The sequence below is a fragment of the Ipomoea nil genome, unplaced genomic scaffold (genome assembly GCF_001879475.1).
Source record: "Ipomoea nil cultivar Tokyo-kokei standard unplaced genomic scaffold, Asagao_1.1 scaffold1043, whole genome shotgun sequence".
In the NCBI taxonomy this organism is placed as follows: Eukaryota; Viridiplantae; Streptophyta; class Magnoliopsida; order Solanales; family Convolvulaceae; genus Ipomoea; species Ipomoea nil.
In genome coordinates, this window is record NW_017617471.1 from 8,538,719 (window position 1) to 8,553,583 (window position 14,865).

The following is a 14,865-nucleotide window of genomic DNA, read 5'->3' on the forward strand; positions in this document are numbered from 1 at the left end:
AATTATTGATCAAAATAATCGATACTCATCACTTGTACACCAATCCTTATTGATAGAAAATATAATGTGCAATTACTTCTTGCACAACATCCACTTCATAAGGCACTACTCATGTTAACACTACCTCTAAACTTTACACTGAAGCCTTTACACTTTCACTCACTCTTGCTCATTCACAAAAACTATAATAATCAGTGTTGCAAAAATCCCGCCTAGGCACCGATTAATCGACGCCTAGGCGCTAGGCGTTGTCCGGTCGCCTAGTGTATCACCATAATTGGTAGTCTAGGTGGCTAGGCGTTGACCGCCTAGGCCTTCTAGGAGCCGACTAGGCCTCCTAGGCACCGACTAAGTTAATTGCCTAGTTTTCCGATTATCCATTGTTCCATTCTTTTTTAAATGAGTTATTTCACTCAAAACGACATCGTTTTAAATGAAATAACCTTAAATTATTCAAACTCTAGATATTTTTAGGTTAATATTTAATATTTTAGTATTAACTATTAAAGTATTAAATAGTATATAATTATCAAGTCTTAAAAAATTAAACAAATTTTTTAAAAATAAAAAATCCACGGGCATCGGCGCCTAGGTGCCCCCGAGCGCCTGAAGAGAGTCTAGCGATTTTTTCAACCATGATAATAATACATGCATATTAATTTAACTCTCAAAGTAATTAATTAAAAAAATAAAACAAAAAAAAAACTTATAAAAAATCATATTATAACATGATAAGGTTTTGAGAAGAAGGAATTAATTCATTAAATCAGCTTCAAGAACGTTTACAAGAAAAGAAGGTGGAGAATCTAACCACTCCCCGCAATCTGACATAGAAAAGGCCGCCCTAGCAAGAGTATGGGCTGCACTATTCGCAGACCGCCTAACACAATTAAATTCAACATCTCCTATGTCGGATGCTAAATTTTTAATATCATCTACCAGTAAACCAAAAGCAGAATTAAAGGTAGCAGAACGAATGGCATGAAAAAGTACTTGTGAATCCATTTCAATTTTCACTCCTCCCATGTCGGTGCCTTTCAACCAACTCAAAGCCTCCCGGTAGACCCATGGCCTCGGCCTCCTTCACCCGATAAAAACCATCAACAATCATATTCTTAGCAGCCATGAACCTCCCCTGATCATCACGTATCACCCAGCCTAACCCCATACGGTTTGTACCTTGATCCAAGGAAGCATCCGAGTTCAGTTTATACCACCCTTGCCGTGGCCTCATCCAGCGCACAACAGGATCAACAACACCGTGATCAGTCCCCATCGCATTCGCACTCAACCACCCCTCCAAAAAAACTAAAAGCCCTTTGGATGAGCAGACTCGAGTTAAACACAATGCCATTCCACACACTGTCGTTTCTCCTTGACCAAATAGCCCAGCAAGCCATTACAAAATAAGGCAACTTAGCATTATCCAAAGAACTCAAACACCAGAAAAACCAGTCCGTAATGACTTTGTAACACATCGGATTAGGGTTAAATGAATTTATTCATTTAGGAACTTCAAAACAAGTCCTCTATGTATAGGAAACCATTTCAAAGCATTTTAGCTTCAAATAGCTATCATGTGAAGCATAAGAGTTATCAAACATTTCTAAATTAAATAGATTGTTGATAAGGGACATATATGTCACAAACTCGTTCTCACTAATGACGTCTTGTGACAGATAGTATCAGAATCACATTATTCACATTTGAGGTTGCTAGTTTATTGCGATGGACGATATATATAGAGAATGTTTGTGCTTTCTATACAATTGAGGAACGAAGGAGGGAGCTCGTCCCAACGTAACAAGGGAAGAAGATGTGTGACCAAGGCAAGGCTAGGGAGGTTGCCGCTTTATAACAAGTCATAGAGGATCTAGCCTTGAGTAAATTTCTTCCACAGCAATTCAAGGCCTTTTGAGACTTACATAAAGGCTAGTCCGAATGTATGTTAGACCTTTCCCCATCATCGCCAACATATGCAAGGTTTCATATCACATCGACCTACCAAGCTCAGTCAAAATTTAGTCGATCTTCCACATGAGTATGCTCAAGTCATATATAAGGACATGAAAGACCCAATCCGAGAGGTATCACAAAGAGCACCACTCGTCGTAACCAAATCTTTCAATCATGGCATAAAGGAGGTGGTCACATCAAAGGTAGTTCGCAAGTGGAAGGAACCGCTTGAATGGAAAGTAACATGAGGACCCAAAAAAGACTTATGGCAGTTCCAAGACCGTTTGAAGGCTCACAAGGCGACGAGGGCATCCTCAAATTAAGTGGGGGAGGATGTAGCACCCTAGCCACTTTGCTATGTATTTCCGAGATTAACTACATCGTTTTAGACATTTTTCGCAATAATACATAGTTTTTTAAAGCTTGTAGAATTTTTCAGAACCACCATGTACATAGCACTAATGATATATAAATTCATAGAATCTTCTAGAACATTATAGAACGTATACAGTTTTAGAGATAATTCTAAAGATAGAATCTTAGTCGTAGGATTAAATCAATCTCCATCGTCTATTAAAGAGGCGTAATATGTATACATACCCCTCATTGAGACCCATTTTGTAACAATCCAAAATATGGGGTGGAATAGACCAACCCCATAAACTTGCATTTGTAGGAATCAGCCATTAAAAATGAGGTTGATTTCCTGCCCAAACAACATAGTGCAGTTTTGATGAATTAGAGTTGTTAACTTTTTTGCAAATTATTTTTACTCTACATTTTTTATTATTGGTTTACGTGGATAGATGTCTACCATGTGGATTTAAATTTAAATAGTCCTAAAAAATGTAATTATGGATTACCCTTCAATGATGTTCAACCATTCTCAGCTGCATTAGGAAAATACTCTACACAGTTAACTAACAGTGAATTGTGTTCCAATATAATAATCTCCATTAATTGTGATCAAATAGAATAATCTCATCCCACTACAGTAATATCTTCATCAAATTCAATCAACAACTTAAAATACGTACTGAAATATAAAATGACGAATAGAAAAAATTAGAGCAACATCTTTATGCCAGAAGTTGAGTGTTTTTATTTTTTAAGCAGATTTGAATGTATTTAAATAGGGGTAAGAAACTATTTGAATGCTAGTAGCTTTTCAGCTTCAAATCTGAACAACATAATTGTAATACTTTGCTATATCAATTTGGATCTTACAACTGTGTTCAATCTATGTCGCTGAGTAGTGATAATCCTAATTACTGATACTTTATTTAGTATTTCAAATTCTCTTTGCAATTCTTAAGTGAAAAAGAATACAATATAAGACTAGGAAGGTACGTATTAAACCCATTAATTTTATTACTTTTCATTCATAGTATGATTTGGTCTTAATAAATTAACAAATTGTAATTTGCAGGTTTAAACTTATACCAACCCTCTTCGAAATATTTGTCGCTTTAGAACAAGTTGAAGGAGATCTAGCCTTGAGTAAATTTCTTCCACAGCAATTCAAGGCCTAGGCCTTTCTAGACTTACATAAAGGCTAGTCTGAATGTATCTTAGTCCCGATCGTCGCAAGATATCCAAAGTTTCATATCCCTTGACCTACCAAGCTCATCAAAATCTAGCCGATCTTCCACTTGAGTATGCTCAAGCCATATCATAAGGACATGAAATACCCAATCCGAGAGATATCACAAAAAGCACCACTCGTCATAACCAAATCTTTCAATCATGGCATAGAGGAGGTGGTCACATACTCACATCAAAGGTAGTTCGTAAGAGGGGAGTTTTGCCTCAAAGGCACTACCTCATTAAGTGGAAAGAACCGCCCGAATCGAAAGTAACATGAGAACCCAAAGAAGACTTGTGGCAGTTCCAATGCCGTTTGAAGGCTCACAAGGCGACGAGGGCATCGTCAAATTAAGTGGGGAGGATGTAGCACCCAATTCACTTTGCTATGCATTTTCGGGATTAACTACATTGTTCTAGACATTTTTCGCAATAGTACATAGTTTCCCAAAGGTTGTAGAATTTTTCAGATCCACCATGTACATAGCACTAGTGATGTATAAATTCATAGAATCAACTAGAGATAAAATCTTAAGCCGTAAGATTAAATATCTCCATCGTCTATTGAGGAGGCGAAATAGGTATAAACACCTCTTATTGAAGCACATTTTGTAACAATCAAAGAATTCGAGTTCCGAGTAAAACTTATGAGTTCTTAGCATTTCTTAAGCTTTCTTGTGAGATCTATTGTTAAAAAGGTCAAATAATCATAGCTTAGGCCGCTTAGCTATTGCAAGGAAAAGAGTAGAGACCACATAAAATATCGAGACATAGCACCCAACTTAACTTGCTATTAGTTCAAAATTAATAAGCTTGACCGTGCAAAACACTTAATTAACTTGGACCACACCAAAAAAAAAAAAAAAAAAAAAAAAAAAAAAAAAAAAAAGTGGAATGGGCAACTCCATAAACTTGCTTTGTAGGAATTTGACATTGATTTCCTGCCCAAACAAGTGTGCAGTTTTGATAAATTAGAGTTGTTAACTTTTTTGCAAATTATTTTTACTCTAAATTTTTTACTCTATGACCCTGTTTGGTAAAATAATTAGTTTATAGGTAATTTTGATTTTTTGATCACTATTAATTGTTTGACTTGGTTAAAAAATCAATAGAAGTGTCTGGTTAATTAATTTTTTGTAACTCCGAAATGCTAAAATTCAAAAAACTGGTCAAAACAACTTTTTCACTTAACTTTTTGAAAAAAAAAAAAAATTATACCAAACAACTATCAGCTAACAGCTAATTTACCAAACACCTTTCTACAATAGCTAATGTTATCAACTAGTTATACTCTCTAATTAACTCAATCAGCTAATAGCCATTTTACCAAACAAAGGCCACGTCTTTTTTTTATGTGTAGTAACATGTGGATGTAAATTTAAATAGTCCTAAAAAATGTAATCATTATTTTACTCAAGTTGTAATTAATTAATTTACAAGTAACCTGATTGTTTTATCATAGGAAAAAATTCAGAGCTATTAAAAATTCATTCATGTGTTATATCAAACATCAATATTACAATGAGCACGTGTTTAACTTACAATAATAAGAACAATTTACAACATATATACAGCAACATATATATACACTCACAAATAAAATGTTAGATGTGATTGTTTTTGAAATATATTCTAAAGGTTTCTTCTTCTCCACAGTATATCCGAATGACGTTGTAAACTTCCATTACAAGTCTGGGAAACCGACTTGAGAAATAGCTGTCAAATCCTTCAGGAACCTGTCCCAGGAGTTCCTGGATCTCCTTTGACAGTTCTCTGTAGTGGTTTAGCTTGTTTCTAATAACCCGTAACAGGTCTCTAACGCTGTCAAACTTGTATCGCCTATAGCGACCAATGTCGTTGATGAAGGCAGTGTCCAGTTTTGCATCCCATTGACCACCCAAAGCCTCGGTTTTTATATTTTCTAATGCTTTCAAGATATCTGAGTCAGCCTCTCTATCCTCTAATTCTACCCTATCGCTAGCATCTCGAAGAAAAGCCAACCTTGTTTCGGGCTTCCAAAACAAGGGGTGATTTATAATCTCCATAGCAGTTGGCCTGAACCGTAAGAAGCATTTTGTATTCAATATCAAGTATGTATATAAGCATGAAATGATGAAATACAATGATTAGAAAGAAACACCGCAATCCAGCACCCATGTAAGTAGAAGAATAGTTAAAAACCTCAATGCACAATTCCCAAAACAAGAAAAAGCAATGAAATGTTACCTAGATATTGGAATTGGATGTAGGAGTCGAGATATGAGATCAGTAGCTTCGGGAATATTCTCTATCAAGAAGAGGTCTTTCCGATCATTAACTATATTTACATCACGTTCAAAACCTTCACCATATGGATGTTTTCCACCAGTGATGCAAAAGAACAGGACACAACCTAAACTAAACAAGTCGACTGCACGTGTTTGACGTTCATGACGAAGTTGTTCCGGTGCTTGCCACCCCGAACTCCCATAACCTAAAAAACGGGCATAACATCATCTTCCCAAAGAACAACCAAATCTACAAGTAATAACCCAACAGAGGAAAAAAAAACCATGTAGAAGCTTGACAAACTAATTTCACAAAACAAGGTAAAATCATGAAAATCGCAATCCTCTGTGTTTATGGAATTATGGTAAACAATTACCAAACATTCTGCCTAGGAGAAAGGAAATTCAAGTGAGGGATGCTTTATCAATTCTAAATTTTCAGTTCCTTCATAAAACTTGGCATTATACCTCATCAAGTAATGAAGTTTAAGTATGAAGAAATAAGCCACTGACACTAACGGATTGCTTACCGGTAACACTTCTGCTTAAAGAAGACATGTCTCCAGCAAGGCTTTTACTGATACCCATATCTGAAATCTTTGCACGCATTGGTCTTTCTTTGACAATTAGAACATTTTGAGGTTTCAAGTCCCTATGAATAATACCGAGTTCATGCAAATGGGCAAGGCCATGAACAATATCGCTGCAGTTTACAGTCATGAAAAGAAAATATCAGTTTTGCAAAAAACTTCACCAGTTCTGGAATAAACTATAGAATGATGTTTTGATAATGCAGAACAAACCCAATTTTTCAAAAAGAACTTTTAGAGGAGATTACCACTTTGAACTAACCTCAACAGTTTTAGCAACTTCGGCGAAGGATAACCATTGGCCTTCCACAACTCAAAATCCTTGACATTGTGATTATTGTCAGATGCCCATTGTCCTTGTCGATCGAAATCACTTCTAGAGATGGGATCTTGGTCATTTCCATAAATTTTCATCTCAAAAGAGTTAGAGTACCGTGAAACCAAATCAGATAAGCTACAGGTGCAGCGCTCAAGAGAAAGGTAGACAAAATCTTGATCGTACTCCACTCCATACCATCGCACAATGTTTGGGTGGTGATCAGAGGCAATAAGATTCTGTATCTCCTTCAGTGCTATATCATGATGGGTTTGCACAAGGCGTTTAACAGCAACAGGACGGCCATCATATATACCCTCAAGTACGACAGTGCCATTGCTTCCCTTGGCAATTTCCTTGTTAGAGACAAACAATTTACCTATCTTGCGCCCATCTACCAGATTACAATACCTATCAAGCAACTTAACCTGCATCTGGTTTTCAGTGTTTCCACTGTCTGGAAGTCCATGAGCAAAAGAAGACTCATCAGTAAAAACCTTTTCCTTGCCTTTGTCACTATTTGGACTTTTCTTGTTAATTCCAGACTTCCGAAGTTTCTTCTTTTTTGGTGTCATAACATCTATTTTTTTATCCACAGCCTGATTTCGCAACTTATACCATTTCTCCTTTACTGAAGAAGCCATAAAGAAAAGGAAAGCCACAATGAGTAGCACCAAAGTGCCAAAGAGAACAAAAGACCAGAAAAAAGACCCTGATAAAAAATTTGATTCTATGACCACTTGATTATCTCCAGCAGGCAGACTCATGATTGCAAATTCATCAAGCAAAGGAGCAGGAAGAGCCTTTTGTGATGCAACTTCATTGTTCTGATGGAATTTGACCCATTTTTCATTGGGGATTACAAGATTATGAACTGCAGGAGGTAAAGAAAGAGATCCGACTCCAGGAAGAGCGTTTTGTGACATAAAAAATGATTCTAATACTTTGGGATCTCGAATTATATGGACAGGTAGCATTGTTGGACCAAGGAACTTGTCAACTCTTTCGGATTGCAATGAAACTTCAAACGTAGCAAAGTGCAGATACCATGAAACTTTCCCTGTCTTTGTACATGTGAACTTAAAAGAATAGTCCGTTCTCATTATGTGCATTGTCAAATCTCCAAGATCATTCCTTGCCATAATTGGATTTTCACCGACCTCCTTGTCCCCAAACATATCTGACTTAGATGTACGAATCACTCTTCCAGTGTTAGAATCCACAAGAAATGCAGTGGTCTTTTTTGATCCTAGCATGACTCGACCAGCTAAGGTATATGGAGTGTGCTTCAGAAATTCATCAGCACTGAGCTCCTGAAATGTGAAAAGTATTTACAGATGAAGGATTGAAGGAATCCAAAACAGTGTAAAATAGAACATTTTGCATGGAGCCATGCACACATAACTTTCAAGTCCTTTAACAATTCTCATAATGTAAGTCACTAGTCATGCAATCTGCAATATAAGTTACATATCTTTAATTAAAACTCATATTCTTAGGATGCTTTGAAAATAAAAACATAAAAACCTCCTGATTCAATTAGCGAAATGTGTGTTCAGCCAAACCAATCTCAATTCTCAGCATAGAACAACTGAGTAATCATGAATGAAAAGTAGGGCAGACACAAGAAACAGTCTAACATACCTCTTTTTTTATGTTATTCACATATAGGTACAATTTCCCATCTTCTCCAATATCTATATGGAAGTTTTCTCCCTCAGTAGACAAATTATGGTAACCGCCAAGGTTGTTATCTTGAAATGAAGAATATATAGCTGGACCTGACGGAAATGACCACAGGATTGTTCCTGAACTCATTAGATGTATCATGCCATCTGGAGTCACCACAATTGCTGTTTCAGGTTTACTGATTTAAAACAAATAAAATAACAGATCACAAAAGAGTCAATTTCTGTATAACTATCAACAAATCAACAATGAACATTCTAAATCAGCTAAAAAAAAATAGAATCATTGATCATTTCCAAAATTCATGTAATTCACAGTATGTAAAAGAAAAATAAAAAATCCCACATCAGCTTGATAAATGAGCTTTTTTCTTTAATGAGTAGAAAATAAAAACTTGGTGATAAACAAAAAATAACCAACTGGTTCAGGTACATGTCAATTGAATTGCTACATTAAGAAACATAAGACAAAGTAAAGTAATTACGGTGGGAGGGATAACGGGAAATTGGTGGCCGGGAGTTCTGAGCTGCTGCCGAGCTCTGCTTCCGAATCAGATTCTTCAGAATCCAATGAAGTTCCGAATGCGAGGGCTAAGCATAAGATGAAGATGAATAACCGATAGAGGAGAAACCCTCTCATTTCTCAGATTTCGGCACGGAACCTCCCGAACTACCATCAAATGAAAGGTATCGATCGGGGAATAGGAAGAATGCGTCCTTGGGAGAACAGACTTGAACAGATTTGACTTCTGGGGGTTTAGGGTTTTCGATTTCTATGGAGAAAGACAGCTGAGCTGAATTTGGTACTTTCGCACGGCGTCGCGGATCCGGGTTCTGGCGACGACACGTTTTACGGTGTCCTTCAACTCTGAATACGCCAATCACAACTAGACACGTGGGCTGACCACGTCGAGACCAGTTAAATGTCGTTAATTACAGCCGTCTGGTTTTTTTTTTTTTTTTTTTTTTTTTTTAACTCCAGGGATGGGATAAGATATAGATCACAGTATCGTTGACTCTTTCATAGGGACTGTTTATATATCAATAGAGTTATTATCAAAGTTACTTAAGACTTAAGAGTGTTTGGTTCACAATCTTTGAAAAATAGAATTCAAAAGTGATATATATTTAAGGTAAAATAATTATACTTACAAGCTTTTTGAATAATTTTTTAATCTAAAAATCATATACTTTTTAAATTGAAATAAAAGAAAAAAAAAACACAATAATTTTGATTTCTATTACCTTTTTTTTTTTTCCTCACTTTCTCATCATCATGATCATGAGAGTAATTTCTAGTTTAGATATAGAACTTAAAATTATAATTAGAGATAATGGTGGTAGAGGTATGCATTTGACCCAAGGAAAGAGACATACATTTTCTCTGTTCAAGCTGTAAGACTCGTTGAGGGAGCTTATGAAGTGAATTAGAGAGATGGAATAGATTGCGTTCCCAATTGTTGTTGAATCAGGTCATCACCAATTAGGAGAAAGTATCAAAAGATCATTTTGTCCCTCAGATTATAGACTAAATGTTGGATTAAGGTTTTTCGGCTAAATTTGACCAACAATTTGACCGGAGCGATCAAAATTGAAAAAAATTACATAGTCAAGGTATAAAATTGACACTTTTGAAAGTCATGTGCTGAAATTAACAAAGCTCATATAATCATAAGATCAAAATTAAAATTTTCTCTAATAAATAATATATTAAATTTGTCAGCCAATTACTTGTCACTCTTTTTCTGGAATTGAGTTGTCATTCAAAGTACATCTATCTTTTTCTGGAGTTAGGTTGCCATTCAAAGTACATCTATATCCTTTCTTCCCCACTTACTGAAGTTTAGCTCGACTCTAAAAATGACATTCACATACAACATCATGGTTGTGTCATTATCCTACAAATCTCAATTTCTACATCATGGCCTCAATCTCTTTCACAAATTAACATTTTTAACTAAAATCAATTACAAAGTACTATAAGTATTTTGATTATGATATCGCAAATAAAAAATGAATCCACTAGAAAATTATATTACTGGACTAAGTAGCATATAAAGAAATTCATTAAATTGTTGTCTTTAAAATCTATGTGACTAAATGTTTTCAATATATATATATGTGTGTGACTAAAAGGAAATTAATTTTTGATAATATGAAGATTATATTTTTTAAAAACTTAGATTAGATCAATCATGCTCCTATTTTTGTCGATTACTATATGAACATATTAATTTACACAACCATATACCTAGCTGTTAAGGAACTCCACTTGATCAATTGTACTCAATAAAATCTCTGTCCTTAATTAGGCGATCAAAATGAGAGCAAAAACTAGTATCTCTTGATTGATCTTACTTTTTTCTTTTAACCAGTTAGTTTAGAACTATTTTTTTTTTTTTTATTGAATTGAGTATTATATCTCTATTTATGTTTTCTTGTGATTTTTTTTTTTTTTTGAAAGATGTTCTTGTGAATTTAAATATTATTCAAAAATTTTATTTAATTACCATATATAGTCTCACTATTAGCTTAAATATGTGGTTTAAATACGTGTATCCCCCTACTCATTGTCGTACCAGGCGATGGCCTTAACCATGTCGTCTCCCACCACCATGGTCAAGGAAGAGTCTTTCGGGTCTATTTTCGTGTGTCTCACGGTTTTGAGTTCACTAGGTACGTGAGCTGGCCTAAGGAAAATTGTAACTTTGAGAATCAAATACGAGTTATCTCGAAATTGTCCCCACGAATTCCTTTATAAAGGATGTTGTGAGTCAACAAATTCCTATCAATAATACATTGAACATAAGCTCAAAAATCACAATGCTACCTTTGAGAAGGAAAGGTAGAACAGAACAGAACTGCACATTAGATTACCATACCTATCAAGCAACTTAATCTGCATCTATTTTCCAATGTCTGTAAGTCCAAGAGCAAAAGAACACTCATCACCAAAAGCCTTTTCCTTGCCTCTTTCTTCAATAATTGTGTTGTTCTTGTTAATTCCAGACTTCTGAAGTTCTTTTTTTGGTGTCATAACTTCATGCTCTACACCAAAATCATTTTATTTTATCAGCAACCGGTGAGTGGTGTTGAGGTTACGGAAGTAGTGCCTGGCCGATTCCTGTTCGTCTTCCACCATGTAACAGATATGGAATGTGTTCTGAACGAGGGGCTTTGGTCCTTTGATAATAGTACCCTTATGTGCAAACAAGTTCCCGAGGGGGTGATGCCGGTTGATGTGGTACTGGATTCGGTGGACTTATGGGTTCAGCTGCATGGATTGCCAAAGGGGTACTCGTCCGGTCGAATATTAGAGCAGATTGGAAACTTCTTGGGGAAGTTTGTCAAAAGTGATGATTGTTTCAATAGTGCTCCATGGAAGGTGTTTCACCGTATTAGGTTTTTGTTGTCTGTTGATAAGCCTTTGAAAAGACGCATGAACTTTATTAAGCGAGACAAGACAAATTGCTGGGTCATGTTCAAGTACGAACGACTACATACGTATTGCTATTTTTGCGGAATGCTAGGGCATTCTTATAAATTCTGCCGTGGTGCGAGGGATTCGAAGATGCCGGTTGAGGAATATTTGTCTGGCCCGGAGTTGCGTGCAGGAGGAAACCGTGGCCCTAGGCCGGTAGGTGGTAATTGGCTGTTGCCGCCAGGTCGGCCGGCAGTGGCGCAGCGGACGCTGGTGGATCGCACGGGTGAGGGGCAGTGGTCGGATGGTGGGAGTCGGGCCAGTAACGCCGTAGAGGCGGAGTTGGTTGCGGTTGCCAAACGTCGCCGGGAGGAGGAGGGTGATGGTGGACGGACTTTTGGTGGGGGGATGTTGTTATGGCCGAGCTTTCAAAAAACTTGCAGCAGGCGGGTTTTGGTTCCCAGACCCGCCCGAACCAATGAGTACCCTCAGCTGGAACTGCCGTGGCTTGGGTAATCCACGGACAGTTCGTGAAGTTGTGGACATGGTGTCCCGTAAGCAACCCGACTTTGTATTTCTGATGGAGACTAAGGTGGGACGCGATCACGCTGAGCGGATTCGTGTCAAAATCGGCTTTGAAGGACTGTTTTATGTTGATAACCATGGGTTGAGTGGTGGTTTAGCATTGTTATGGAAAAGGAATAGTACAGCAAGACTATTCAGTTACTCAACGAACTATGTTGATGTTGAGGTAACTATTATCGGTTTTCCAGGATGGCGTATGACGTGTTATTATGGTTTCCTCGAACGAACAAGGCGCACTGAGTCGTGGGATCTCTTGAGAACGTTGTCAGACAGATCGAATCTCCCATGGATTGTTATAGGAGATTTCAATGATTTGCTTTATCAGTATGAGAAGAGAGGGGGGAATCCGCATCCGAATAGCCTCCTACGCGGTTTTTGGGATGCTATTGAGGACTGTGGGCTTGCCCAGATGCCTATGAATGGATATCCGTATACTTGGGAGAAGGGGAAGGGGGACAGTAAATTGGATTGAGGAGAGGCTTGATAAGGTCCTGGTAACAAATGAGTGGCGCAACATGGTAGCGGGGGCCAGGGTGACGAATCTGAGAACCCGAAAATCTGATCATTAAGCTCTCTTTCTGGGAATTCATGAGTCCTTAGGGAGGAGTGGACCTGGTAAGAGGGGATTTCGTTTTGAGATGACATGGTTGTATGATGAGGGGTGTAGATGTGTGGTCGAGCAATCATGGCAGGAAGGAAGGGGGCAGGGTTTGCAAAGCTGTATTGAGTACTGCGGGAACCAGTTAACACGATGGGGTGGAAACCGGTACCATAAGCATACTAGTTGCAATTTGCATTGATACATAACCTATTTCCTTTACGTTTTGGTGTAAAATGTAGTCTCACAAGCCTAGGAAAAATCTGTAAACGAATGTTTAAAGCATTGTAATTATAGTTGATTTTTAGATTATTAGTTGGTGGTGATACAGGTTATATGATATGTTATTAACAAGAAAACTCAAAACTAATGTTGCTTGCTCACTCCACCCAAATCAAATGCATCTAAAAATAGTGCTTTCTCAATTGTTTTCTTTAATTGTAATTGTTAAAGTGGTTTGTTGTTTTTTCTTTGACTAAAGTGTTGGATATTCTTATGAAGCAAACACAATCTTTACTGCATTAGCTCTTAGAAGTGGCTATCTTGTTCAGATAACTTTTTTTGTTTGCAAGTTCTTTGCTCTAGTCGCGGGTACCGGGGTTGGACTTGGGAGGGGTCACCGATTTCCATTGAAGAGATGGTAGAAAAAGATGATTCTTTGTCACCCACTGTGTTTAATTCTTAATTGTCTGTTGGTTAAGGAACAACAATAACAGGTAGAGATAACTAGTAAGGTGATACGAATTGAACTCTGAACTGATGAAAAAATTTGATAGAAAAGAAAAAGCAAAGAGGCATATTTATAATGAGACATGAACAAACTTCATGCTCTCCACCAAAATCATTTTCTTTATCAGCAAGTGCACCAAGAAACTTGTCACATCTTTCACATTGCAATGAAACTTTAAACTTAGCAAACTTCAGATGCCATAAAACTTTCCATGTCTTTGTACATGTGTACTTTAAAAAATAGCTTGTTCTCATTATATGCATTAGATTGTCAACTAAATTTAAGTCTATTGTACTAGTTGTTGTCCTATCTCCATGGTATTAGAGCTAACTCTCAGAATTTCTTCATGGTATTAGAGTTAACCCCATTCGAAAGGTCATAGATTTGAATATCACAAAGTAGTTGACAGTATCAATTATTGAATATGCAACATGATAGAAATTGAATAGCTAACACGTAGAAATTATTATTCAATTCGATCAGGTAATGAATTTCAAACACAAAAACTACTTTTCATTTAAATTTTCTATTTAAATCTTAATTTTGAAATTCTCAGTAATTCTATTTCTACAAATCAAACACTAGAACTTAAATTCCCACATTATTCCTCTCTCACAGAATTGCGATTCCTTTCTCACCTAATTCTCTTCCTCTAATCACACACTCCGTATCGATCATGGTATCAGAGCTAACCCTTAAAATGATTTTCATGGTATCAGAGCTAACTTTCAGATTTTTTACATGGTATTAGAGCTAACCCTTAGAATTTGGAGGAGTTTTTCTTACATCCTAGGAAAAATAGGAAAAATACATTATTGAGAAAGATTGAGAAAACTTGCACAAAGTGATGTTTAATATCCACCAATAGGAAAGAGAGGCTACAATAGTGGGGCATGCGTTCTTGCACAACAGAAGTTTGCAATGCTGATGGAGATGTTGGCAACGCATACTAGTTGCAATTTGCATTGATACATAACCTATTTACTTTGATGTTTTGGTGTAAAATGTTCAAGTCTCACCAGCCTAGAAAAACCTGTAAAGAAATGTTTAAAACATTGTAATTAGAGTTGATTTTTGGATTATTAGTTGGTGGTGATACAGGTTATATGATATGCTATTAACAAGCAAAC

General features: G+C 36.6%; 1 protein-coding gene across 1 annotated transcript; it reads right to left on the reverse strand.

The window, feature by feature from the left end:
- Positions 1-5,019: 5,019 nt before the first annotated feature.
- On the reverse strand, positions 5,020-9,393 carry LOC109181959 (serine/threonine-protein kinase/endoribonuclease IRE1a-like). The gene is made up of 6 exons (XM_019331945.1): positions 8,887-9,393; positions 8,358-8,580; positions 6,660-8,026; positions 6,338-6,510; positions 5,767-6,013; positions 5,020-5,595 (listed from the first exon to the last, which is right to left on the reverse strand). The coding sequence occupies exons 1-6, from the start codon at positions 9,039-9,041 to the stop codon at positions 5,145-5,147; spliced, it is 2,616 nt and encodes an 871-aa protein (XP_019187490.1). The 5' UTR covers positions 9,042-9,393; the 3' UTR covers positions 5,020-5,144.
- Positions 9,394-14,865: the final 5,472 nt, after the last annotated feature.

Excerpts from the sequence above, each read along its gene's own strand:
- LOC109181959 (XM_019331945.1), bottom strand. The coding sequence starts at position 9,041 with ATGAGAGGGTTTCTCCTCTATCGGTTATTCATCTTCATCTTATGCTTA. Across the intron at positions 8,581-8,886 it reads TTCCCGTTATCCCTCCCACC|TAAACCTGAAACAGCAATTG; the intron begins GTAATTACTTTA and ends GTTTTAAATCAG. Across the intron at positions 5,596-5,766 it reads CATCCAATTCCAATATCTAG|GCCAACTGCTATGGAGATTA; the intron begins GTAACATTTCAT and ends CTTACGGTTCAG.